The following is a 25,488-nucleotide window of genomic DNA, read 5'->3' as shown; positions in this document are numbered from 1 at the left end:
AGCATTGTTGGAAAAATTTAAGTACTGTACGTTTATATTTGACAGCTCATACCATACTTTTCAATGGAAAGACTACAAAATATGTATGAGTAACAAAAAAACATAATTTAACTCTAAGTTATTTAATACTTGTTCAGTCATTCATAATAAATATGTGTTATTTAGCTTTACATACAGTTACAGAATTTACGAAAATATTATAATGATGAATTTATCCCAGTTTACAGACAAAAATTATTGAATTGAGAACAGCTTGTTTTCCAAGCACAAGTGTCCAGGCATAGATACTAGTTATAGAGCATATGAGATACTAATTCCGGAGTATATTGGTAAACGACTGAGGTACCCATTGATGCTAACATGTGTGAATGAATGAGATGTTGTAATATAATGTCGCTCTCATAGTGTTTGAAATCTATTATTGTGAATTCAATTGGAGAGAGTACTCTCCAATTATTAATACTCTCCATTATTAATTTGTACAACCATTGCATATGCATCATAACTAAGTACTACTCTTACCAACAACACAACTAACTAACGCCATAGCCTATTATTCACCTATATGGATCATGTTGTTAATTTTTATAAACAACTTTTTAATTTTCTAAATTGGTATAATTGACTATGTTAAAGATGAATACATCCCATGTTCGAATATTGTTAAAGATAATGTTATACTTTACTTAATGTTCGAGATATGAAGTATTAGACCCCCCAAACATAAATAACTTAACTTGGGGTATTTTCTAGCTTAATATAGGTATATCATTAAATAACCGAGGTCTGTCGTGTTTGACAAGAAGTATGTATCAATGTGATGAGGGCATAAACTTTCGCAGTACATGTATATAATTTTCTTTCTTAGGTGTACCACTAATGTAGTTACGTATTCATATATGCACTTCTGTTCATTGCAAGCATCACTTCAATCATTGCAAGGTCTTGTAATGAATTAGTTAATTCCAATTTAAAAGCAATATGCATAACTTTTTTGGTTTATTGTTGTCTTCATACAAGGATAACCTTCATAATTAATGAATAACATGTATATGAGCATATATATATATATATGCTTTTTGAAGGTATTTCGATCTAGTTAGACGGGTACATCAATATGTTGTTGAGGTACAATATGTGCATTATTGCAATTTTAACCATGCGAAGAATTAATCATACGGCACAATTTATAACATTACTCCAAACTTTAAGTTTCACCAAATTTAACCTATAATTCAATCCCTCAATAGATCTTAATATAATATCATTGAACATGAGGCATATTAAACAATTCAACCAACAATTCAATCAAAATAACACACTACTCAAATCAAGCACAAATAACAAAACTCAAATAAATCCCATATCCATCCAAATTCATTACAACATTCACTTACCATGTGTTGTTCATTGAAATCTACGGTTGGTCGGTGGACCTTTTAGTATTTTGGTCGTAATTTTACCGCGATAGCTCTTCATATTATCAAACTTGCTGCCGATACTACCGGATTCGCATGGATGTAACACTCGGAGAACATACAGACCAATCAGTACTACAAACCGATAGATAACCGATATGTATTCTTTACCCAATCTGTAAATAAATATCATTAATACACATTATCCAAATCTTGAATTTATTTTAAAGTTTGTCAGAATCTATCAGGAGTATGTAACAATAGATTCCGAGTACACAGTAGTCCCTTAAAAGTCTATTACTTAGCAAACTAAACCTGAAAAAATGCAATTCGGGGTACCTAACATAATCGCATTTACCAACCCACAAATATAAGTAATTATCGATCAATCAAAAAAACAAAAAAATATTAAATTATGCAACTCCAGGTAACTAAACAAAATGTATATCTATAAAATTAACTAAAATCACAAATTAAACAAATAAAATCACCCAAAATTGGTGTCAAAATAAAAACCCAACTCGGTCTACGTAGGCAAACATACGAACAATTTCAAACCCAATTAACAAACACAACTACACCGATCACCCAGGGCTCCTCAACACCGAACCGATCGAGGCATACAAATATTGGACTAAGACTTATACCCCAAACAATCGAACAAACTACGATATAAAATACTAATGTTAGACAAAATAAAAAATCGAAAAAGGTCTTACTTTTTTGAGCTTGTCTTTGGGGATGAGAGTGGGTCAGTTGTTTTCTTCACCATTTTTGCACCGATCGTTCGATACTTGATCACCGAGCGTTGGAGAACACTGGTTCACTTGAAAATGGAAGATGTAGGGTTTAAAATCGGGATGAGGAGAGTTATGGGAGGTTTTTATGTCTAAACTCCTGTTAAATCGTAAGTAACTGTCTTAATTTTACTATTTTTTTTTAATTCGCAAAAAAAAAATGTACTCGATATTTAACTAGAAGTATATAAAATTATAACGAGGGTAGAGCGGGAAGTAATGTAGGTATATATTTCAACATTAGAAGTATTTATTAATCTATTTCGAGTACTTGTTGTGTTTACAACGGTGAATTAAGAGAAAAAATAAATTGGGGAGCTATAATAAGTAGGGACTGCAAACTAATTAATTTTCAAGAGGGACTGATTTACAAGTGAATTATACTGACAGGGACTTTAGTCCAAGTCTCCGTTAAGAAAAAGAAATATAGAATTAAAAATTATTCTTTGATGTAATAATTTTTTTAAAAATATTTGTATTAAAATTTTAAAAATATTAGGAAAACAAGCCATATTCACAGTAACATTCTTTTATTTTTCATGAAAGTAATTTTATTACCTGTTAACTGTCAACCATCATCATCACCATCATCATTCGTCATCAACGAATCAGTAGGATATCCTTACATTCACGCAATTTTTGTCTGTTCGATCACTCTCCTTCCTTCCTTTCTCGTTTTTGCTCACAGTTTAGGGTACATGATACGTCACGCCTCGTTAACCTGCAACAAATCCCCCAACAATGCAGATGTCCAGAAGGCCCATAAATCCTTCCCGACGCGCATCCGAGAGTGGGAAGACACCCCAATCTGTCTTCTTCATTCATTCCAGATCGCGCTCCCGCCCTTACCTATCAATTGCGGCCGTCGTTCTGGTATCCTAACATTGCTTACTCGTTTTTTCAATGGTTTCGATCAATTCGTGTTCGTTTTCCCCATCATGTTTAGTGATTCGTGAGTGTAGATTTTGGTATTGTTTCGTCGTTGGCTTGGGTGGATTTCTGATTGTGGATTTTAATTTTCGATTCAGGGAGCATTCCTTCTTATCGGTTATCTGTATCGCGGGAAAGGTTTGATCCTCGCCTCCTCGTAATTTGATTGCTTATTTGCAGCTGGTTGTGTAGCACTCACTGAATTTGATTGCACATAGGTCAGCTTGTAGAACCCTAACATCTGATTAGGAATTAGGACTTATTCAACAGTGTTCTTAATGGAGCTTCGATTAGTAATGGTAAAGACAGAATTATATATATATATATATATATGCATTGTATTTCTGAATGAAAACACTGTTCATCTAACAAATTCTTTGGCTATTTCTTTGGTCTTATTTGGAGCTTAGATCAGTAATGTTCCTTGCTGGATGGTTCGAATAGGGGTTTATGATCTTGAATTTTGTTCTCCTCTTCAACTAATTCCTTGATTATGAACACTGAATTTCTCATAGGTACTCTGCAAAACAGTAGAGCAATCAGTTGGGTACAAGGTAATTGCATTTTCTTGCTTTCAGTTGGAACATTTTTTAAGGATCATCCACAAATCGATGTTGATTGCACTTTGTAGGGATGTAACAATTAACAACCATAGTTTTGCAATTGATATTCAAAACTCTTTTTAGCACTGGTTCATTGTATAGCATCTAGTACTGTAAAGATTTTATGAGTGCTTTGCAATTTGATGTTTTCCATTAAACTATCGTGGTTTCTAAACACGGCGAAGAACATTCATGCCGGCATTACATCCATATGAGGTCTGTTTCAAAATTTGAAAGCTTTTAGTTTCATTGCTGCACAATGTATGCATCATTCTGTGAAACAGGCGATTTTTCATGCCACGATGAAGTTCTACGCGCGATTCCAATTTTAAAAGAAGCATACGGCGATAGCATGCATAAGGTGCTCCATGTAGGCCCTGATACATGCTCGGTTACCTCTGCATTGTCGAAAGAAGAAGAGACAGAAGCTTGGGGCGTGGAGCCTTACGACATAGAAGATGCTGATCTAACTTGCAGGACTTTAGTGCACAGAGGAATTGTTCGTGTCGCAGACATTACATTCCCTCTTCCCTACAGAGCAAAGTCATTCCTCCTCGCCATTGTCTCCGATGCACTGGATTACTTGTCTCCTAAGTATCTCAACAGAACCATCCCTGAAATGGCAAGAATGTCGTCGACAGGCCTCGTCATCTTCACAAGTAAGACAACCTTTTTCCTTTCTTTTCTATCACTTTTTATCAATCGACGATTTCATTTTAGGATATCCGCGGCATCAAAGATCCAAAGAAGCCGAAAAAGACAGGGGTGGACACAAGGTAAACAAGTCTTGATGTGTGATCATATTTTGCTATATTCGATTGAAAAATCTGTTGTTTTGGATCGTTGATTAACAGTTTAAGTCGAGAAACTCGACTTGGTGGACGACGTATTTCGCGGAGTTAAGCCTGGAAGAAAATGAAACAGCTGCCAAGAAGTTCCAGAAGGCTTCAGAGAAACTAGCGTATAGCCCTCACTGCCAAATCTTTCATCTCATGCCATACCAGTAACCATTTCATTCCTCCATTGCAATTTTTTCTGTATCCATTAAATTAATTCATCATCTTTTAGAACAGAGTAATAACTATTCATTAATTTTTTTTATTTTATATTTATGCTCAATCGTATTCTTATATCAAATGGGCTGACTGCATTTTCATTCTCTGCTTACAGAATTTTGTTGTTTTGTCAGCTCACTCTTTGATTTACTGTGGTTACTCTATCATGCCAATGGTGGAAATATTTAACAATACTTTTTTGTAAAAGAAAAAATAAGTATTGTTGAAAATGTGCTTTATTAAAAACCAAACACAAAATTTTTTTAATGAACTATATTGTACTGGAAAGTTAGTCAGAGCACCTACAATGGAGTGTATGTTCTTATCTTCTTAAAAAATTATACAATATTAATCTAAAAAGTTAAAATATTATAAATTTTATAATTTTATCAAATATAAAGTATCATAATATATAGTATTGGAACGTACGGAGCATATTTTAAAAATATATGCTATATAAAATTTGTTGTAAATAAAAAATAAATTTGTTTATGTAGAAAAGGGAGAGAATTTAAGAATTTTATTTTAAATTTTACTATGTGAAAAAAAAAAAAAAAAAAAAAAAAACAAAAACCTTCATGATCTTTTATGATTTCCTGTTGTAAAATGTAAAAACGTGTTCTCTTGTTATTTGCATTGTGCATGATCTTAATTAATAATTCTACGTATAGTATGTATATATATAAATATAATACAACATTCGTCCGGATTTTCTGCGTTTCCGTTGGCCGACTTCTCCGTCTAAATTCAGGAGAAAATCCAAGATTTTAGTTTCCAATTATTCTTGGATTACGTTGTAGGAGCGAAGAATCTAGAGAGGAGGATTTTCGAATTTGTCGTAATGAATTCATTTTAAATGATTTTATTCTTCTAAGTTTTTCCATCTCAATTTCAAGATTTTTGTTGGAAGCTGAATAGTTAGGTTCTTGTTTCTTTGATTTCGTTGATCAGTTTTGTAATACAGATTCATTCGCATTTGCATTCTTTGAAGAATCTCTAATTTTGCCTTCAATCGAGTGCTATCCTTTCGGACGCCCATGCCGACTACAATAGCTCATGATTTCTGAAATCTCTGGGAACACACGCAACGGTACGTTAATCCACTCATCTATTTTGTTTTTCCGAGATATCGTGTTTTGTTTCATCCGTGATTCGAATGCGGTTTGTACGAATTTATCTAAATTGCAAAAATGAAATCGCGTTAACAATTTCAATCGCATTTGAATTCGCCGGAACAGTGATGCTCTCAATTTTGTGGTCAGGGCGTTTGGGATTGCGAATCGTCTCGTATTTAACGAATAAATCGCATTAGGTCTGGATTGAATCGATGAATGTGATTTTTGTTACCTTTTGAATGCTGCTGCTTAATTATTAGATTCTTCCTTCTTCAGCTCGCACACACATGATGATATTCCATAGAGTCGTTTGCTTAGTTGGGTAGAGATGGACCTAACTGGTCTTCTGACTTCTGCGGGGATCAACACCGGTGTCTGTGTGGGCCTTTTTTCCCTCTACTCTGTCTTGAGGAAACAACCGAGCTTTGCAAGTGTCTACTTCGGGCAGAAGCTTTCTCACGTGCATTCCAATCAGCAAGATCCATTTTGGTTTGAGAGACTCCTTCCATCCGCCAGTTGGGCTCTCAAGGCTTGGGAAGCATCCGAAGACGATCTCTATGCTGCCGGGGGTATAGACGCCGTGGTGTTTCTTCGTGCTGTTATTTTCAGGTGCTTACAGAGTTTTCTTACACTGCTTGTGATTGAATCTGTTGTTGGTTTTTGCTTATTGACGGCTACTGTAATTTGTGCAGTATTAGAGTATTCAGTGTTGCCGCGACAGTCTGCTTGTTTCTTGTTCTTCCGGTGAATTATTATGGCAAGAACATGGTGCATAAGGGAATCTCTGGTGAAAAATTGGATGTGTTTGGCATTAGGAACATCGCTGAAGGATCAAAATGGTATGGAATATTGGAATGTGTAATTTCATTTCATGGAATTCAAATTCTCTCAACTTTTGCCTCTTAAATCTTGTTCTCCGCAGGCTTTCGGTTCATTGTCTTGCATTGTACATCATCACTTGCTGCAGTTGTCTTCTTCTTTACTTTGTAAGAACAATGGCAGGGCTTTCTTCTCATCCAGATATCTCATTTACAAATTTGATGTTCTTCTGTTTGATATTGGCAATGGCCTGAATTTAGGAATACAAGAACATCATGGAAATGAGATTGGCACACATCGGCGAATCCCTTTCTTCCCCGAGCCACTTCACAGTGATCGTTCGCGCTATCCCTTGGATCCATGGAAGATCATACAGTGATTCTGTGTACAAATACTTCACAGACTTTTACTCGTCGAGCTATTTGTCGCACCAAATGGTTTACGAGACTGGCGCAGTCCAAAAATTGATGGTGAGCATTTAACTAGATTGCATTTTGACGACAATGTACTTATCCTCTGATATTATGTTCTGCGCAGCGCGACGCCGAGAAGATGTACAAGATGCTCAAGTCTAACCATCTCGAGAAACACTGCGCACCACAGTTTATGAAATGCTGCTACTGTGGAGGGGCCGCTACATCCTTCAAAATTCTTCCGGATGAGTCTGAAACATCGAAGAAATCCAACAGTTTCGACACTTCGGATATGAGAAAGAAGGTACACATAGACACACACACATTAAAATGCACTCGAAAGGCCATGTCTGAATTTCATGGTGCTAATCCTGTCTTCTGCAGGAGTGTGAAGCTGCACTGGTGTTCTTCAGGACTCGTTACGCAGCATTACTAGCTTCGGAGGCTCTTCAGTCGCCGAATCCTATGCTGTGGGTGATCGATGCTGCTCCGGAGCCTCAGGACATCTTCTGGTCGAACCTATGCTTGGTGTTTCGTCTGCTATGGATACGCAAGATCATCGTCAGGGTCGCCTCTGTTTCGTTCGTGATCTTCTTCCTCATCCCGGTGGTGTTCACGCAGGGCCTCGTCCATCTCGACAAGATCAGGAAGATATTCCCATCGTTCACGAACATCTCGCAGAGGTACTAATCCCGGAACCTCTTTCTTCTTCGATTCGAATTTACAACGATACATATGATCATATCATCGAAAATCTCCTCCCTGATATATTTCCCCACCCTTTTTGTTTTGCATTCTACTAGAATCACAAAGGATTACAACTCGGTCTTCCTTTTTTCTTTTTCCATGAAGATTCTTGAGGAGCTGATCACTGGATATTTACCTAGTGTTGTGTTCATCATGTTTCTCTACATCGTCGCCCCATTGATGATGGCTTTGTCTACTCTGGAAGGCCCCAAATCCCGCGGCGGCCGAAAACGAAGCACCTGCGTTAAAGTAGTCCTCTTCTACATCTGGAACGTCTTCTTCGCCAACATTTTATCAGAAGCAGCAATCGGCCATTACCAAGTCTCCATCCAGAAGCTTGGGGATCCGACAAAGATCCCCAACGTGCTCGCCCGAGCAGTCCCGGCCACGGTACTTATACCCAAATCTTATTTCATAATTTATAAGTCTGCATTTCCAAGCTTAATTTCGACGGTGCAGGCGACGTTCTTCATGACGTACGTGATGACGTCGGGGTGGGCGAGCTTGGGGCTGGAGCTGATGCAGCCATTCCCGCTCCTGAGCAACATATTTTACAGGTACATCGTGCACGACGACGGGGAGGAGGACGAGTCTTCGTCGACTTCGACGACGGTGTCGGATTACATATACACGTTTCCTTATCACACAGAGGTTCCGAGGGTGCTGCTGTTCGGGCTGCTAGGGTTCACGTACTCGATCGTGGCGCCCATGATTCTCCCCATCCTGATGATCTACTTCATCCTGGCGTATTTGGTGTACCGCAACCAGATTCTGAATGTGTACATTACCGAGTACGACACCGGAGGGCTGTACTGGCCCATCGTGCACAACACGACCATATTCTCCCTGGTGCTCACACAGACCATAGCTATGGGGTTCTTCGGAGTTAAGAAATCTCCGGTGGCGTCCACCTGCATAATACCGCTGATCATATGCACCCTTCTCTTCAACGAGTATTGCCGCCAGCGGTTTCAGCCAGTGTTCCGGAAGATCCCAGCACAGGTATTCATTAATTGATTGATTGTAATTAGTATATTGTAACAATTTGGGAATAATTAATTTGCAGACGATCATCGAGATGGATCGGAAAGATGAGACGTGCGGGAGGACAGAGGAGATGCATCAGATGTTGCAGTCTGCTTATTGCCAGTTCAAATCGAAGTCCCTCAATTTGCACGAAACTGCAAAGCAGAACCACCACACGCACTGTATGGAACTCGAAATTAACTAACTTCATATTTATATACTATAATAATTTATAATCATCAGATCAAATTGACATATTGATTGATGTATAGTGCTGCTGCATGCATATGGGTATGGGTGGGTAGATACATAGATAGGTCAATAATTTATTAGTATTCTTTCTATTTATTTAATTACCCTATAACTAATATTGTAAATTGATTTTGTTAAGGCTGCTATTGCATATAGTGTGAATTCATAAATAGATTCTCCATGATTTTCTGTGTGGAGATGGAAAGAATAGAATAACAATTAAATAATAATTAATGAATAATATAATATAGAATTAATTAGTGAAGAAGGTGCAGTGCATGGTGTCGTGGTGGGGTGTATGTATCTTCTTCTCTTTGGAAGCAGAATAAAACCACACACACACACACACACATATATATATATATATATATATTGAATTGAAACTGCTTTTTGGTGTCCCTGAACAGTAAGAAACGACACGACAATTCCTTAATCCAATTTTATGTCTCTAGTGATCGACCGAGTGTCAATATCGCCCATTTTAAAAAAATACCTATTTGCAGCTCCTTAATTAATTTATTAAGCACTCGATCGGAATGTTTCACAATTTGTCGTCGTTTGCGTGTTGTTACATACATCACATTAATTTATTATTCATTTCTTTTCAATTATATATGATCTTAATTCTACACACATATATGAGATATGGTCATTTAATTTAATATATAGCCAAGAAATTTCTTGAAAGAGGGTTTAATTGGTTGTTTGTTTAGGGATTTTAGTGTTATGCTGTTTCTTCTTAGAGTATATTCCTCTAAACTTTACAGAAAACTATACATATATTTAAACAATTTAATTGTTGTTATAGATTATTTTCATATTTAATCCTCTCCTAATTATACATACATATATATATATATATATATACAGATATGATAGAGCAGATAAGAGAGTGAGTGAGGTGGTCCGAGTTATTTAATTGAGTATAAAATAATTAATTAGTCAAAGTGCTCATAACAAACCTTAGACCCTAATTAGCTAAACCTAACGTATTATTGGTTTTAGTTTTGGACCAAAAAGTCAGCCTCAAATTGTCAATCTATACACTATGGGGTGGTTTAGCTATCTTTAGGTTGTGTTCTTTTTGTATTAATTATTCATTAAAAATTTGTGTTCTTTAAAAAATTGTAAATGATTTTTTTTTTTTTTTACTCCAAATATGGTAGCAACAATAACATTTTAATTAAAAGATAAATGTTTGATAGAATATTATAAAAAGTAAAAGTTAGAAACAAAATTATTATAAATGTAGATAGATGAATGTGAATATTTTGGGAAAACACAGCCAAACAAGCCTCACCTTCATCTATCTATCTATATATATATATATATATATATTTGTACGACGAGAGAATCGCAGTGGCTATTTATATATATTACGTATGTTTATTTTTGTTTACAAGAAATAAATTAGATAAAGTTTCTAGGTGTTAATTGTAATCTCATAAAACTTGGAGCTTTTACTTATATCAAATTAATATTTAATCCAAATAATTAGTTTATTAAAATCCCTTATAAAATACTTACACCAAAAAACATGTTACAATTTCAATTAATTAGGTGGATCAATTTGATTTCCCACACTTTTGACACTATTTTTAAAAGCTAAATTAGATGCAAAGTGTTTTCATCTATTATTTTGTCCCATCAAAAATGATTTGGCCTTATGAAAGTGAAATCGTGACTTGCACACTTGAAAAATAACAGTTGTGAATATTGATATTAATATAAAAAATTATGATCATTTATCTACTAAACTACATAAATAGGAAAATTAAATATAAATGTCTTATTTTCTGCTCCGTCCCTTAACAATCTATTTATTTTTTCATTTTGGTCCGTTTCATAACAAAGTATTTATTTTTTTAGTAATTGTACTATCTACCTAACATTACAAATACCCTTCTAATTTACAGTATATTACACAAATATCATTACCTTTATATCATACAATACTAGGGTTAATTTAGTCTTTTTATCTTTATTTTTATTTTATCCCAATATAATACTAATATTTCTAAAATTCCACGTAAAAAGTAAATTGATATATACATACGGGACGGAGAAGGGAGTATTTTTTTTTTAAGAATGTGGCAAATTTCTTGTGAATAATATTGTACTACTAATTTTATTGTGGTGTTTTGTATGAGATAAAGGTACAGCTAATTATTTAGGTACTTTCTTGTCCTAATTAGGGTTTGAAGCTACAAATTAATTATACATTTGGAGTTGGATCAGCTGATCGATCTAATTAACTTGTGTGTATTACAATCTTCACATGATTCTCTCTAGAATTCATCATCAAATTCAATAGAATATAAATATTCATAATTAACATAATCACAACAAACAAGAAATATATTTAATTAGGGTTTCTACAAACCTTAAGATAACATATAAATATATATATCATCGACCCATTTACACCTCGATGAATTCAAAATGCTCAGCAATAATCAACAATTAATTAATGTACACCAACAAATTTTATTAGAATCAATCATAAACCATCACTAAATTGATGATGATCTTGATCATCATGATACCTGATCATCATCTTCTCTGCAACTACCTCCTCCAAACCGCTCCCTGCAGCAGCTTCCATGGCCGCCGTTGATCCTTGCAAGAACCCTTCTCCGCTCTGCGACGCCGGCGCATGAAAAATCATATTAGTATTGATCTCCCCCCAATCATCCATTACAGTCGAGCTCTCGTGATCATACAAGAAATCCAATCCCTCCACCTCTTTCTCACCATTATTATTATTGTGATGCATTTTAACGTTCGAATAATCGAACATTAGCCTCTCCATAGCCTCGTTCGACAAATCGACGACGCCTCCCCAAGGCGCCTCCCCCGACAACACGGCCGTGTTAATCACCGGAATTTGAGACATTGAATTACTCGCCGTTAAATCCATAGAGCAGTAACTATTCTGATTAATTACAGAAATGTCACTCATGGCAGGATACTGATGACGATGATGATCGGCGATCTGATCATCGCCGCCGCCTTCGTCGGAAAATCTGCCCCCAAGTTTGATCAACAGCCGCCTGATGGACGCGTGGTCGTTGAACCGCGGCTCCTCCGGCAAGTAAGGCACCGGAGGAAGAACCGACGGCGGCGGCGGCGGAAGTTGTGGCGGCAAGCAGCCGCCGTAACCGCCGGCCAGCGGCGGCGGTTGCTGGAGGAAGACAAGGCTGTTAGGAATTGCAGCGGCGCCGGCGGCATTATCCCCGCCACAATTAGGTTTTGTAATTCCCCTAATTGCAGAGGCAGAATCTCTTGCAGCTTTCTGCTTCCCCTTCCGCTGCTTCCCCAAAAGCTTCTTCTTCAACCTCGTGTTCCAGTAGTTCTTGATGTCGTTGTCCGTCCTCCCCGGCAGCTGCGCCGCAATTATCGACCACCTGCCGGAGAGAATTTAATTTAATTCCATGGATTTTGATTAATGATTCACTCTCCATAAGTTAATTAATTGATCAATAACCTGCTGCCGATGCTTATGTAGAGGCTGCAGATGATGTTGTCTTCTTCTTCAGAGAATCCGCCATGTCTGATGTTGGGGCGGAGGTAATTCAGCCATCGCAGGCGGCAGCTTTTCCCGCACCTCTTTAACCCTAATTATATCAGAAACCCCAAAATTGCTAAGTTCGATCACGACCTCCAAAACAGAAATTAAATCACAAAATTGATTAATCGGGGAAGAAGAACTACCGATCTTCTGAGGCAAAGCGATCCAATTTCCTCCGGTGCCGTGCTGATCGATGTAGGACTTGAGCTTGGCGTCTTCCTCCGGCGACCATGGGCCCTTCTTGACGTTAGCCTTGTCGCAGCAAGGAGCTCTCCCCATGGATGGATCGATCGATCTCTTACTGAAGGTTATAAATTAATCACAGTCTCTATCTAGCTAGCTGCAACTAATAATTCTTGATGGAATCAGAGGAATGAGATTAAAATGGTGCAGGGAGTGAGTGTGTGCTTGTGAAGGAGAGAATTGAAGGATTAATTAAAAGAGAAGGAAAGGGACAGATGAAAAGGTCTGTGAGGATGACGAAGATGATGATAATCAGATCGAAGACAAAATTAATAAATTAATGAAAAAGGAATGGAGGATGGAATTGATTATACAAATAATTAATAGGAAAATGTGTTGGCAGAAGAGAAATTGGAAGGGTTTTCTTGTTGTCTTTGTGTGTCGTCTGAGGATCATTTTATCATCATCATCATCTAATCTCTGGGCATTATTATGTCTTGATGCCCTAAAAAGCTGTGCTGTTGCTCCTGCTGCTTTTATTTTAATTTAATTTATTTCTAGTCACAGATTATCAGACACACATATATATATATATATATATTTCATTGTCAGGAATTTCTTCATCTTTATTTTAATATGTTAAACCTCACATTGATCTACGAACAATTGCTGAAAAATATATGCTGTAATATTGGAAAAGCCTGTTTTATTTATAGTTCTTTCATGGAATATCTAGTATATAATTATTTTATACATTTTGGTTTAATTGAATGAAACTTATTTTTCTCTGAAAACCCAAATTATATATGTGCATATATATATATATATATATATATTTCCTTTAATTTAAACACTACTTTCAACCATTTTTTTTATTAAAAAAAATTAACCAAAACTTCTGAAAGCAACAAAATATTGAAATATATATATATATATATATATAATACTACCTCATATTAGTTTTGGTTATTTTGTTACACTATACATATATTTTTATAAATAGCACAATAGAGATAGCTTTCTCTCCATTTTTCCAAGGCATGCTTTTGTTTACAGAAATTTGTAATTAATAAAAAATTTATATATACAAGAATCTTTTATTTGTGTTTGTATAATGTGATTTGATATAATCTGTTATGAAAATAATATTGTATTTCTTATGGAGTAGTGTTGTCATGACAAGACTTTCATAAAAAATTCCTTACACAAGGAAAATAGTTGTATTAATATTACTTTGGATCTTTCTTCTTTAACATACATCCAGTCTAAGATTTTCTTTTGATATTCTGTGAATGTTTTGATCAAAACAACCTTGAATTATTTATTTATTTATTTATTTATTTTTATGATTTGTATGGATAATTTTGACATAAAATTTGAATAAACCATAAATCTAAAACCATGGTAAAAAAAAAAAAAAAGTGAAGGCTACCACAAAAAATGTGAGGCCTAGCAGAATCTCGAATCCACCAAGAAATGTGTGTACGTATACTTGCACAATATCGAATCTTCAAAGATTAATCAATTACAAATTTTTTCAAAACAGCTGTATGTAGGCATGCATTTTAGGAACCTATGTTGACTATCTATCTATCTTTATCTATATTTGACCAATTAATGATTCATTAGTTACTGTATGAGTATCTATTTCCTTCAGTGTGTTATTTTTCCCATGTTTGGTGAGAATTTGGTTGATATATACACATCTTATACATCAATAATTATTTATCATTTAATTTATTATTATACCTTCACCGGAGGAATGATCGCTTAATGATCAGCGTTAATCAATCATATCGTAATAATATATTAAATACATTTTATTAATATTTGGAACAAAATATATATATATATATATTAACATAATACAAATATTGATAATACATAATAATAATAATAATAGTAAACGTCATAATTGATCCCGACACAGCATATTATTATAATACAAATACACACTGAGTTATCAATATATGATACCGTGACACAAGTACAACACATTCTTTTAATTCCAACTATTTATATAATTATTATTACCATGTGCTAATTATGAGTAATCAACAATCAATGTCCTAACCGGCCCTATGCTCTCACATTAATTAATCAATTCATAACATGATAACATCACCTTCCTTTTTTTTGTGTGTGTCAAAACATTACTTTAAAATTCTTTTATCATTTTTTAAAATCATATCAAATATTTTTATTTTATTTAGGATTTTATAAAATATCTATTCATATTATATTAAAAAAATAAATCCAATTTTTATTTTTTATTTTTTATTTTTTCTTAAAAAAAGTTATTGTGAGCAGGTGACAAGCAATTTGGGCCTTAAGGCCCGACAACGCTATTCCTCTAAGCAATAAATGTAGTTGTCTGTAGGTGTGTTCGTATTGTGAGTTGTCTCTAAGCAATTTGGGCCTCTAAGGCCCGACCACGTTATGACTTAAGACAAGTGTATGGTAAATTATTGTCATATTAGACATTTTATATCTATATGTCTCAAAACAAGGTTACTATTTTCAATTTAGTAATTGTACTACCTAACATACTATATATCCTTAACTTATACTATATAACACAAATATCGTTACTTTTATATTACACAATACTAATAGAAGCATTTTCGTCTTTTTCACTACTACGCATTATAATACTAATATTAAAAAATCTACGTGCAAAAAGTAAACGACAACCTTGCACTTGGACCGGGACGAAGGGAGTATATTTTTGTGTATTGAGACTAATAGTAATATATGATATATATGTATAGATCATTATTATTTATTTAATTTATATGTTGCATTCATATTATTTCAATTAAAATTTGGTATTTCATTATTTTTACTTAAATGTGACACTAGTCTATACCATTATAGACATTCACTACATTAGGAACCTTTACATTATTGATGAATTTTCAAAAAATATATAATTTTATCTTAAAAAGTAAACACGATGGAGTGACATTCTTCAATCGATTTGGATCATCCATCTTTGAGTATCCGGGACAACACCGTTTTGTATCGCGATCAATCTTGAATAAAGCTTCTCCGACACCAGAGGCGAGCTGAGTTTATAATCGATCCTAGAAAACAATTCGAGCTTCAAAACAATGCACAACAATGTCCAAGGAGAATCGGCAAACTTACCTGCTGCCCTTATACGTAACGCTTCCTACAGGCGCGACGCCGACTGCTGTTCCGGTGCAGAACACTTCATCAGCTTCCATCAGTTCCTCTATCGAGATACAGCGCTCCTCGACCTGCAACAACTTATCGGGCAGCCATTATTGATGGTGTATAAATGGCAGCTGATGATAAATATATGAATGATCGAAGGCACGAAGATCGCACCTCGTAGCCGAGAATGTAAGCAATTTCCATGACACTTTTACGCGTGATTCCTTTCAAAATGGTTCCATTTGTCGCCGGAGTCGACAGAGTGTTTCCCTGCAAACATGTAATTGAACTGTCGAGATTCAAAATCATGCCAAATTTATGAAGAAATGGATTTCAATTATTAGCTTTTGGCGACTGTTACTATGTTCATATACCTTGACGATGAAGACATTGCAAGAAGAGACCTCCTCGATGTTCCGTTTGTTAACAGAATCGAGGTATAAGACGTCGGAGAATCCTCGGTCCCTTGCCTTGCTTATAGCTTTCAAAACCTACAAATGGAATTTAAGAATGAAGGATGAGATCTGTGTGTACAGTTGCAGAGGAATTTCATAGGAACATGGCGTTTACAGGTGCATAATTGGTGATGGTCTTGACGCCGCCCGCGCCGCCGCGGGCGGCGCGGTGAAACTCGTCTTCGACGTACAAGTTGAGCGGCGCAGTGCCTTCCTGTAAAGAGAAGCCAATAATTGAAGAATCAATGCACTTGCAGTTGCAGATCGTCGTCTTCCTTCGAATCCTATTCAAATTACAGAGAATCTAACCTTGAAGTAGTTTCCAACAGGGGAAGCATACACTAAGAACGTGTATTCCGAAGCCGGCGCTAGTCCTAGAACAGGTCCGCTGCCGATCAGCAGAGGCCTAATGTAGAGTGATCCTTTGCCAGGGGGAGGAATCTGCTCAAATTCAACCGTAAAACATACAGCGAGGAGCATCCGTTAATGGCGATCAGAACTATGTATGGAATATAATTCAATTACCCATCGCTTGTTCGCCAGAGCAGTTTGTTTCACAGCAGAGACGAATTGACGAACAGAGGGAGAAGGCATACACATCCGTTCCGCGCCGATTTGCATCCGAATTGCATTTTCTTCGGGGCGGAATAGGAAGATGCCTCCGTCTACTCTTCTGAAAGCTTTCGTGCCTTCGAACAATCCCTGGCGACCGCAAATTAGGTTTGAATATGAACACTGATAATTTATCCCCAATTTTTGGGAGCAAATTTGTTCGCTCTAAATCAACCGATGATAATTGATACCTGACCGTAGTTCAACACTCCTGCAGAAGGACTCAATTCGACGTTACCGTAAGGACTGATCTCGCCTTGTTTGAATTCGAACTCCTCGTCATTCCCGCACTTCATCATGTACATATAATCGGTTCGCATCAAACCGAACCCTAAGTTGTTCCAATCCACGGGTGCGTATTCATCGTTGTCATTCAATCTGCAGATTATCGACAGGAGCAGAAAGCATCACTCGATGAAGATGCTAAAAGACGTATGAATTAGAGAATTGTAGATACCTGAAGCTTGACGGTGCGTAAGGCTCTGGCAGGGAAGATGCAGCCGCTTGAGTACCAAAATTGGCAGCTCTAATCTACAATCAAAACCACATAGATCGTCCATCTCAAGTAAATTCTATATCGGAGAAATTCACACGAGGCTAAAATCATCAAATCCAAACCACAAATTTCACAACTCCACGCAATCTACCCTACCAAACAAAATATGCTCCAATTAACATCACACAGAATCTTCCAGAATCCAGATCATACACACTCCATACTATTCCGAATATTTCACCACCATGAGATTGAACATACAAAAAAAAAAAAGGCGGAGAAAACACCTTTGATGCGTGATAACTCGAACGAGTCAGTATTCTGAGACAAACACTCTTCTGAATCAGCATGACCGGCGGTGACAGCTCCGACGAGGCGGCGGTGTTAGTTCAATTCTCTGCAAAAGCTAAAAAACCAACAGCTAAGAATTAAGATGAAACTAGATTATAGACATGCAAACAATGAATTTTTTCCATAAGCAACTGATCACGTTACCTATCCCAATCACAACAAAATCCAACAAAAAAGGTACAATCAGAATCACAATCACCCGAAAAGATCGTCAAAACTCTACTATCGATACTTCAGTTCCCACAAAATCAATTAAAGCTCTAGCTAGCTATATTTATAGACAGGTTTTCCCTTCAAAGAGGATATTATTCTCTCTTTTTTAGCCGTACCAAAATTAATAAATGATTCAATACGACACATACAATTAGTTTGAGCTAACTTTAACTGATCCTTGTTATTATTATCATTATTATTATTATTATTGGTACAAAAAATAAATAAATAAAATTAAAAGAAAGGTTTCCAAATATTAGGGAATAAAAATTGGACACGCAAGTGTGTGTGGATTTGTTTGCTGAAAATAAAATTGATGTCATACTCTATCATAATTGATGAGGATAGGATCCTGCATGGGCTTCGTTCGTCTGTAGCACACATATATCTTCTTTTTTTAAAAAAAAATAATAATTTTGTTTCATTTCTTTTACTACTATATACTAATAATTGGTATTCAATTCCTTATAAAAATATTTATCTTTTCTCTTACAAAATTATATTATCAAAACTATATTTCAAACAAAAAATAAATAAAAATAAAATAAAAGAACTAAATTAAATTCCAAAAGGCCTAGTTTTGGCCTAATTACTTATTTATTTCTATAGGCTAGGGCTTCCACGTCAGCAATTATCAGACTCATCATCCACCAGAAAGATATATACATGCATGCACAATAATAATAATAATAATAATAATAATAATAATAATAATAATATTAGATAAGTTCGAATGAATCAATACGCATATTTTTATTTATTATTAATTAGCCCTCCAAGTTTATCTTTGATTTTGTTAGTTGTTGCCAAACATTCCATTCAATTTAGTGAATATTTAATTTAATATTTATTTTTATAAGATTAAAAAGGTCACTTAGATTAGATCTTTTTCGATGGGACCACTTTGCCCTCGAAAGTGGGAAGGATTAGGGACTGATAGTGGTGGCATTTTTGTCTTTTCTCACATCTTGTGATAGACACAGGGCAACCCATTGAATACGTGCATTTTGGACACGCCTCATTTTGGACACTCCTAAGTAAAGTTTCATTTTCAAATTTATAATTTTTATTTCAACTTTTTCTTTTTCTTTTTTTTTTTTAAAATTTTTTTTTTCAGAATGGATCGATTCAATTATTTATATATTTTTTAAAATGATAAAGTAATTCCATAAGAAGCAAAAAACGTGTGGAGTATTGACTGGCCATTTTATTTTGGCAATTTTCTTTTTCTTGAAAATCCAACGAGACTCTTCTACAAGTAAAGTTCATATATGGGACAATAATATAAAATAATATTTGCAAAATAATTCCCAATAATCTTTTTTAAATATGAATATAAAAATCTTCTAAGAAGAAGGCCCAATTAAACATTATGTAAAGATGGCTTTATTATCTTTGAGATTTTTTTTTTTAATATGAAATATCAATAATTATTTATAAAAATATATTATTTTAAACAGAACATCACCTAAATACAAATACATTTAATTGTAAATATGTAAATAACATTTAAATCCTATTTAGCTATTTACAGTTAAATACCTGCAGCTATTTATAAACCTCCACAGCCGTCGGATTAAAGAGGCAGGCCAAATCAACGACGAAGATGAGTTCACTATTTGGTGCATCTTAAATTCTTTAGTGTGCTGATGTTTAGGATTATTATTATCCAGAAAAAAATAATTTTTTATCTCAATATAACTAAAATTTATTAATTTTGATCTCAATATAAAAATTTTATTAATTTTGATCTCAACGTAACCAAACCTCATCATTTTTGTTCCAATATAACTAAAACTCATTATTTTTTGTCCCACTATAAATTTTTTATTAATTTTAGTCTTTTTTTTTGTCTCACCGGCAACAAATCGACGGAAAATGCTGATATGAAAAAAATAAAAAATCAAACCTTATATTTATATTTGAAGAAATTTTACAATCTTGCAAGTCCACGTCAGCATTTTTCGTCGGTTTGTTGACGGTGGGACCAAAAAAGATGAAATTTGATTATATTGGCACCAAAAGTGATGAATTTTTGTTATATTATAACTAAAATTGATAAAAAAAAAATTATATTATAATAAAAAATGATGAGTTTTTTATTATATTAGAACCAAACGATAGTTTTGATTATATTGATACCAAAATTAATAAAAATTTTATATTGTGACCAATATTGATAAATTTAATTTATATTGGGACAAAAATAATTTTTTCCCTTATTTTATTATTAGTAGTAGTAGGGCCCAAGATTGTTATTGGGCTGAAAACTAGTTTTAAGTAAAGCCCAGATGGCGGAAGAAATTTAAATTTGTTTTTTCTTTTATTATTATTATACTCATTCCCTTGCCTTTAAAAGCATCTATTTTGTTATTTTCAATTATTCAAATACAGAGTATTATTTTCCTAATAATATTAACTCATTATACATTGAAATACTTCCAATTCTATACATATTTATATCAAATATCATTATAATAATTTCCACATTAAAAACAAAATAAATTTTGTACACAAAAATACGACTAACTAAAATTACAATACAATATTTGCACCAAAAGTAATAAACTGCACTATATTCAAGACTGAATTTTTAGTATACAAATTGTGCAGTGTCAGAATGCAGCAGAGTTGGGAACACATGAAAACAACATTAGTTAATGGAAGCCCATAATTCATTCACATGTCCCTTTCTTCAACCATGAAAACCAAGTCAATTCTCCAAATATCATGTATATATATACATACACATATACATACAAATCAAGAATCTTGCCTATATTAAATTACATGCACAATTTGCTAAACTCTGCCCTTTCCTCCATTCAAGACACATGCACACGCACACAGTCTTTTCTCTCCTGAAATTAAAAATCAAAGCCAGCATTCATACATATCCTAAACTCCACTGTCCTAAAATCATCCATTCCATTCTCATCATCAAAACAACATATCTCCCAAGAAATTCAATGGGGTGCATCAAAACATCAAAAAGCAAGCAGCAACTCCTGATTATAGCTCTATTTCTAATCCTACTGCCATTGATCTCAACATTAAGCTCTTTCCATATGTTTTCCCAAGGTAACAAAAAGAACATCTACTTCTTACACCAAGTTTTCTTTCATATGTACACTAACCTTGTTGCAGCAACAATCTTTTTATATATATTTTGTCCAGGCAGGGAATTATCCAGCAGGGTGTCATCTGATGGCACCAACTTGGTAAGATTCTTCCACTCTTTATTACAAGACCCCTTTTCATCACATCAAACAGTCACTGATTGTGATGAGCAGCTGCAGGTAAGAAAAAACAATCAAGAAAGAGTTAGGTTATTAGTGATGGGGTCAAGACCTCCAAGATGTGATGAAAGTATGTGCAAGAACTGTGGGCAATGTGAGGCAGTCCAAGTCCCTATTTCACCCACTCAAGAAAATGATGATCAGGTGATGCAACCAAGGGATGACTTATTTGCTGCTGCATATGACAGAGGAGATGATATCTCTAATTACAAGCCTATGTGCTGGAAATGTAAATGTGGGGATTTAATCATCAATCCTTAGATTCAGACATTTTTGCATCAAGATCCTGTTTATTTTTTCTTTTTTTGAATGGGATTGTGGTCCTTGGACCTTGAATCCAGATGGAAGCCACACACCACCATTCAAGGTGAAGCAGGGCTGTGCACTTAGTCGGGACCTGGGCCCCGTGGACCCGCCAAGAAATCCTCATCCTCATCCTCATCCCTGTTTGGCAATTCTATCTATTATGTATGTATGTATGCACCTGCAATTTTAAGTATAAAGTATTCGAAATTTGATTAAATAACAAGCAGAAGATAAACTTCTTATCCTCGAATGGATAAATAAGACATGAGAATGGGACCTCCTGTTCTCAATCTCTGAATCATTAACTTTATGGGGCCGTTTTTTCAATTAATTAATTCGTTGATTCAGAAGATATTTTATACCTTTCAAAAATATATATGAAAACGATAAGATAATTATATATTTTACCTGCAAATGGCATTGTCAGAAAGACTTCTCTGTATTATCTTGAAATTTAATTTACACATTTTATTTGCATTTCTGCCGTCTTTGGAATTACTTCCTAACATGAAAAACCTTTAACATCAAATTATGGAGTAGAAGTAAACAAATTGGTCACTATCAGCTCAACTTAATATTCATCAATACAACTATCATATCACACTCAAGTTGTTTGTTTTGGGTTTGGGGTGTGATAACTTGCGTTTTCTTGTTCATTTTTATCTTCATTTTCATAAAGAAGATATCAAATTTGATTTTCTTTAAAAAAAAAAAAGAAAAAGAAAGAAAGAAAATCCAAATCTAAAACACATGATCGAGAGAGAATCAATAGCTGTGTGTGTAAGTGAGGGAGAAAGAGAGAAATTTAACGTCCAGTTGACTTGGATCTAAGAACAGTTCAAGAATTGTGAAACACGAGCTGGTAAACATCCATAAATAATAACAGATGATATTGCTTGTTCTAGAAAAAAACAATTGCAAGAAATTGCATTAAAATCAGGCATACTTGTAGACGTTGTAGCCTCATCCACAAAATGAGATTAACTTCGAACTCTATTAGCATCTGCCCGATTCAAGTAATAATAGTTTGTGCGGGCGGGATAGAAAATCACGAGGCAAGCAAAGCTTCGAATAATTCGAAGCTTGAGCACACAATTATCCATGTTTGGGCTTGGCCAGTTGGTGTGAATTCCACTGCAGCAACATCCATATAATCGATGTGCCTGCCGGCACAAGAGCAGCAACAGTGTTCAATCAACTTTTAAATATCAATCACACGAGAAGTATGGTATGAATTATAAAGTACAACCGCAACAAGGAAAGAGATAGATTCAATGCACTAAATACGTACAATTTAAACTCATAGGTGCAAACTAGATTCGGGCAACTGATGTTGGACTTTTGGACAAGAAAAGACTAAAATTATTGACGCATCCATTTCTCTTTTTAGCTACATAATATTATTATACAATGAATAAAGTGCCAAACAAACTTGCTTTGGTAAATAATATATAGAAATAAATGTTTTTCTTGATGGCAACAGATGGCAACATTTCAACAGTAATAGGAGACTAGCATTTGTTTTGCATACATGAGAATACATGTTTGCTATAATATTTCTTATTCTCTAAATATCATACATTCAAGACTTACTGAGAAGAATAATGATTAAAAAAAAGGAAGAAATTTTTTGGATGGGGAAAGTTGAAAAAAAGAGCTAAAGTTATAAAATAAAGTGTAATTATTTTAGTTATTTCACTTAATGGGTAGTAAAGATATCTTGTTTGTTAACTTACTTGAAGACAGTAATCTTAGATTTTGATTCTAAACAATGACAGCATACTTGAAGTTTCAACTAAGAACAAAATGATGCATGAACAATGCATTATTATCCTAAAGTGAGATGCGCAAAAGATGAAATTTACTACTGACTCACAAGCAGTAAATGTTGCCATAAAGATCAATGGTAAACTAACAGTTGAAAACAACAAAATTTCCAGCATATTTACCCGCAAAAATGCCAACAGTTGTCAGATTTCCAATAGCCATGGTTTGGTATATCAGGTACTCAGTCAGGAAATGACCAAGAGCGTATATGAAGGATAGGAATGTGACCAAATACAGAGGCTTGTTATCAAGATTCAATGCGCAAAGAAAACACAGGGTGCAAGTCAACAGCGTCCATACTCCAAATGTCCGGCCGTGAACTTCAGTCACTACAATGCAATAAAATCAGCTATAAACTTGCATAACACAATGTCAAGCAGATCTAGCATAGAATCACCCAATGCAGATCTTTTCCCTAAATACCAGAATATCTTAAGACTAATTTATATGAAAAATGAATGTACATGTTACATATATATAGCAAAAAAATTTCCTATCCTTAGAACGTGAATTAAAAATAATGTGAAGGGTTCAGCAATAAGAATATGGCCAAAGTACTAACTCAATCAGACTGAATCAAAAAGGATTCAGATGAAAACTAGAGTTGGTGGTTCTAGTCGCCGTTTTAATCTTTTATACATACACTGTTAAGGCTTGAAAAAGTATAACTTGCGCTTCAGGACATGAAACCACTTAACAGAGACTTTAAACATCCCCATGGATCGTCCAGATACAACAGACGTTTCATTGGCTAACAAAATGTTTGCTACTCAATAATCTAAAGATGTAGCTCTCGCTTAGAGCTATTTGAGCATTTCATCACCAAAGAAAGTCAATCCATTCAACTCCGTAGATAAAACTACAAATATATGGTTGTGCAACAATGGACATAGGTTAGTTATATTGACCTCAAATAAACTGCGGCAAAGAACTCGACAGAAAGAACTAAAAATGGTTCTGTGCAATGGGCAGCAGTTCAATAAAGAAACACTAGAAACCCTTAGAATGCAAAAGGAACATCAAGCAATAATAACATTATCTTAGGCTCTCTTGAATCTTCCCAATTCTCAAATCAAGCCTTCACCATAAACAAAATCGTTTCAAATGTAGATAGCTTCTTGTTGTAATAAGAGACGTGAAAAGTGAAGCAGAAGGATGCAGACATCCTAACCAAATATAATTGAGCAGAAAATAAGTCCATAGAGAAAGAGATAGTTATCGGCCTAGCTTCCACTCCTTCACGGCCCCAAATATATAGCAAATCGAGCTCAAATCTACCAATATATAAATATATATATATATATAATATTAAAACCTTCTCAGAATTTAACAGCAATCATTTCTAGGCAAAAAAAATGCAATATTTATAACATATACTGGACCATTGCCAGATCCCCACATACACTAGCGATCCAGATCAAATCGTCAACTTCAAATTCTCTGTCGAAATAAACTCCAATTCGTGATTCCAACCAACATGAAACTGCACCGACGCAGCTCAAAAGCAATAAAAATGGAAGAAGTATGAAATTAGGAAGGAAACTATACTGGTGGCCTGGGAGAAGACAGCGAGGCGAAGAGCCCAAATGTCGAAGAATCCGAACCAGACGGAAGCCAATCGAAGTGTCCCCACCAGCATCAGCCACCATCCCAGCAGCTTCATCTCCTCCGACTGGCACAAGGACTCCTCGTCAAATTGCTTCAGATCCCACCATCCCACATCCCATTCCCAAACATACATATAGACATACAGTAATCCTAATTTAATTTAAAATTAATTTAATACCTAATAGCTCATTATCTGCATCTTTATTTTTTATT

The 25,488-nt window shown here is 34.8% G+C and overlaps 6 protein-coding genes across 16 annotated transcripts; 3 read left to right on the top strand and 3 right to left on the bottom strand.

Moving 5' to 3' along the window:
- The first annotated feature begins 2,842 nt into the window (after window positions 1–2,842).
- LOC127246904 (probable pectin methylesterase CGR3) lies at window positions 2,843–5,891 on the top strand. Of its 4 annotated transcripts, none has more exons than XM_051268543.1 (7): window positions 2,843–3,088; window positions 3,244–3,283; window positions 3,661–3,699; window positions 4,032–4,406; window positions 4,468–4,523; window positions 4,602–4,708; window positions 5,767–5,891. In XM_051268543.1, exons 1-7 carry the CDS (start codon window positions 2,957–2,959, stop codon window positions 5,789–5,791), a joined length of 774 nt encoding a protein of 257 aa, XP_051124500.1. In that variant the 5' UTR covers window positions 2,843–2,956; the 3' UTR covers window positions 5,792–5,891. The 4 variants fall into 4 exon arrangements, 3 of the variants coding, with proteins under 3 accessions (XP_051124500.1, XP_051124499.1, XP_051124498.1); XM_051268542.1 differs by having other exon boundaries at window positions 5,754–5,875; XM_051268541.1 differs by having other exon boundaries at window positions 4,602–4,750; window positions 5,767–5,847.
- LOC127246902 (CSC1-like protein RXW8) lies at window positions 5,797–9,348 on the top strand. Of its 2 annotated transcripts, XM_051268537.1 has the most exons (11): window positions 5,797–5,892; window positions 6,065–6,114; window positions 6,194–6,526; window positions 6,610–6,756; window positions 6,840–6,903; window positions 6,997–7,206; window positions 7,274–7,453; window positions 7,534–7,832; window positions 7,953–8,286; window positions 8,356–8,898; window positions 8,963–9,348. In XM_051268537.1, exons 3-11 carry the CDS (start codon window positions 6,246–6,248, stop codon window positions 9,125–9,127), a joined length of 2,223 nt encoding a protein of 740 aa, XP_051124494.1. In that variant the 5' UTR covers window positions 5,797–5,892; window positions 6,065–6,114; window positions 6,194–6,245; the 3' UTR covers window positions 9,128–9,348. The 2 variants fall into 2 exon arrangements, with proteins under 2 accessions (XP_051124494.1, XP_051124495.1); XM_051268538.1 differs by lacking the exon at window positions 6,065–6,114 and having other exon boundaries at window positions 5,799–5,892.
- A 2,179-nt stretch (window positions 9,349–11,527) lies between these two features.
- LOC127246903 (uncharacterized) lies at window positions 11,528–13,407 on the bottom strand. Its single transcript, XM_051268540.1, has 3 exons — window positions 12,889–13,407; window positions 12,662–12,791; window positions 11,528–12,581 (listed from the first exon to the last, which is right to left on the bottom strand). The coding sequence occupies exons 1-3, from the start codon at window positions 13,022–13,024 to the stop codon at window positions 11,675–11,677; spliced, it is 1,173 nt and encodes a 390-aa protein (XP_051124497.1). The 5' UTR covers window positions 13,025–13,407; the 3' UTR covers window positions 11,528–11,674.
- Window positions 13,408–15,703: 2,296 nt separating this feature from the next.
- On the bottom strand, window positions 15,704–18,375 carry LOC127246857 (branched-chain-amino-acid aminotransferase 2, chloroplastic-like). 2 transcript variants are annotated; one of them, XM_051268468.1, is made up of 11 exons: window positions 18,167–18,375; window positions 17,959–18,077; window positions 17,633–17,706; window positions 17,367–17,553; window positions 17,089–17,265; window positions 16,873–17,004; window positions 16,679–16,777; window positions 16,483–16,599; window positions 16,283–16,378; window positions 16,079–16,191; window positions 15,704–16,014 (listed from the first exon to the last, which is right to left on the bottom strand). In XM_051268468.1, the coding sequence occupies exons 2-11, from the start codon at window positions 18,019–18,021 to the stop codon at window positions 15,900–15,902; spliced, it is 1,173 nt and encodes a 390-aa protein (XP_051124425.1). In that variant the 5' UTR covers window positions 18,022–18,077; window positions 18,167–18,375; the 3' UTR covers window positions 15,704–15,899. The 2 variants fall into 2 exon arrangements, with proteins under 2 accessions (XP_051124425.1, XP_051124426.1); XM_051268469.1 differs by having other exon boundaries at window positions 17,959–18,068.
- Window positions 18,376–21,069: 2,694 nt separating this feature from the next.
- On the top strand, window positions 21,070–22,216 carry LOC127246399 (EPIDERMAL PATTERNING FACTOR-like protein 2). Of its 4 annotated transcripts, none has more exons than XM_051267735.1 (3): window positions 21,070–21,316; window positions 21,383–21,456; window positions 21,535–22,216. In XM_051267735.1, the coding sequence occupies exons 1-3, from the start codon at window positions 21,070–21,072 to the stop codon at window positions 21,793–21,795; spliced, it is 582 nt and encodes a 193-aa protein (XP_051123692.1). In that variant the 3' UTR covers window positions 21,796–22,216. The 4 variants fall into 4 exon arrangements, with proteins under 4 accessions (XP_051123692.1, XP_051123694.1, XP_051123691.1 ...); XM_051267737.1 differs by having other exon boundaries at window positions 21,413–21,456; window positions 21,535–22,215; XM_051267734.1 differs by having other exon boundaries at window positions 21,529–22,215.
- LOC127246400 (ergosterol biosynthetic protein 28) lies at window positions 21,147–25,402 on the bottom strand. Of its 3 annotated transcripts, XR_007837725.1 has the most exons (5): window positions 25,216–25,402; window positions 23,790–23,996; window positions 22,787–23,003; window positions 22,249–22,342; window positions 21,147–21,528 (listed from the first exon to the last, which is right to left on the bottom strand). XR_007837725.1 is itself a non-coding variant. In XM_051267739.1 (3 exons), exons 1-3 carry the CDS (start codon window positions 25,328–25,330, stop codon window positions 22,936–22,938), a joined length of 390 nt encoding a protein of 129 aa, XP_051123696.1. In that variant the 5' UTR covers window positions 25,331–25,402; the 3' UTR covers window positions 22,641–22,935. The 3 variants fall into 3 exon arrangements, 1 of the variants encoding a protein (XP_051123696.1); XR_007837724.1 differs by lacking the exon at window positions 22,249–22,342; XM_051267739.1 differs by lacking the exons at window positions 21,147–21,528; window positions 22,249–22,342 and having other exon boundaries at window positions 22,641–23,003.
- Between the last annotated feature and the right edge of the window lie 86 nt (window positions 25,403–25,488).

The sequence above is a fragment of the Andrographis paniculata genome, unplaced genomic scaffold, assembly GCF_009805555.1.
Source record: "Andrographis paniculata isolate CXL003 unplaced genomic scaffold, ASM980555v1 Contig30END, whole genome shotgun sequence".
NCBI lineage: Eukaryota > Viridiplantae > Streptophyta > Magnoliopsida > Lamiales > Acanthaceae > Andrographis > Andrographis paniculata.
This window is presented reverse-complemented; position numbering and strand designations above follow the sequence as displayed.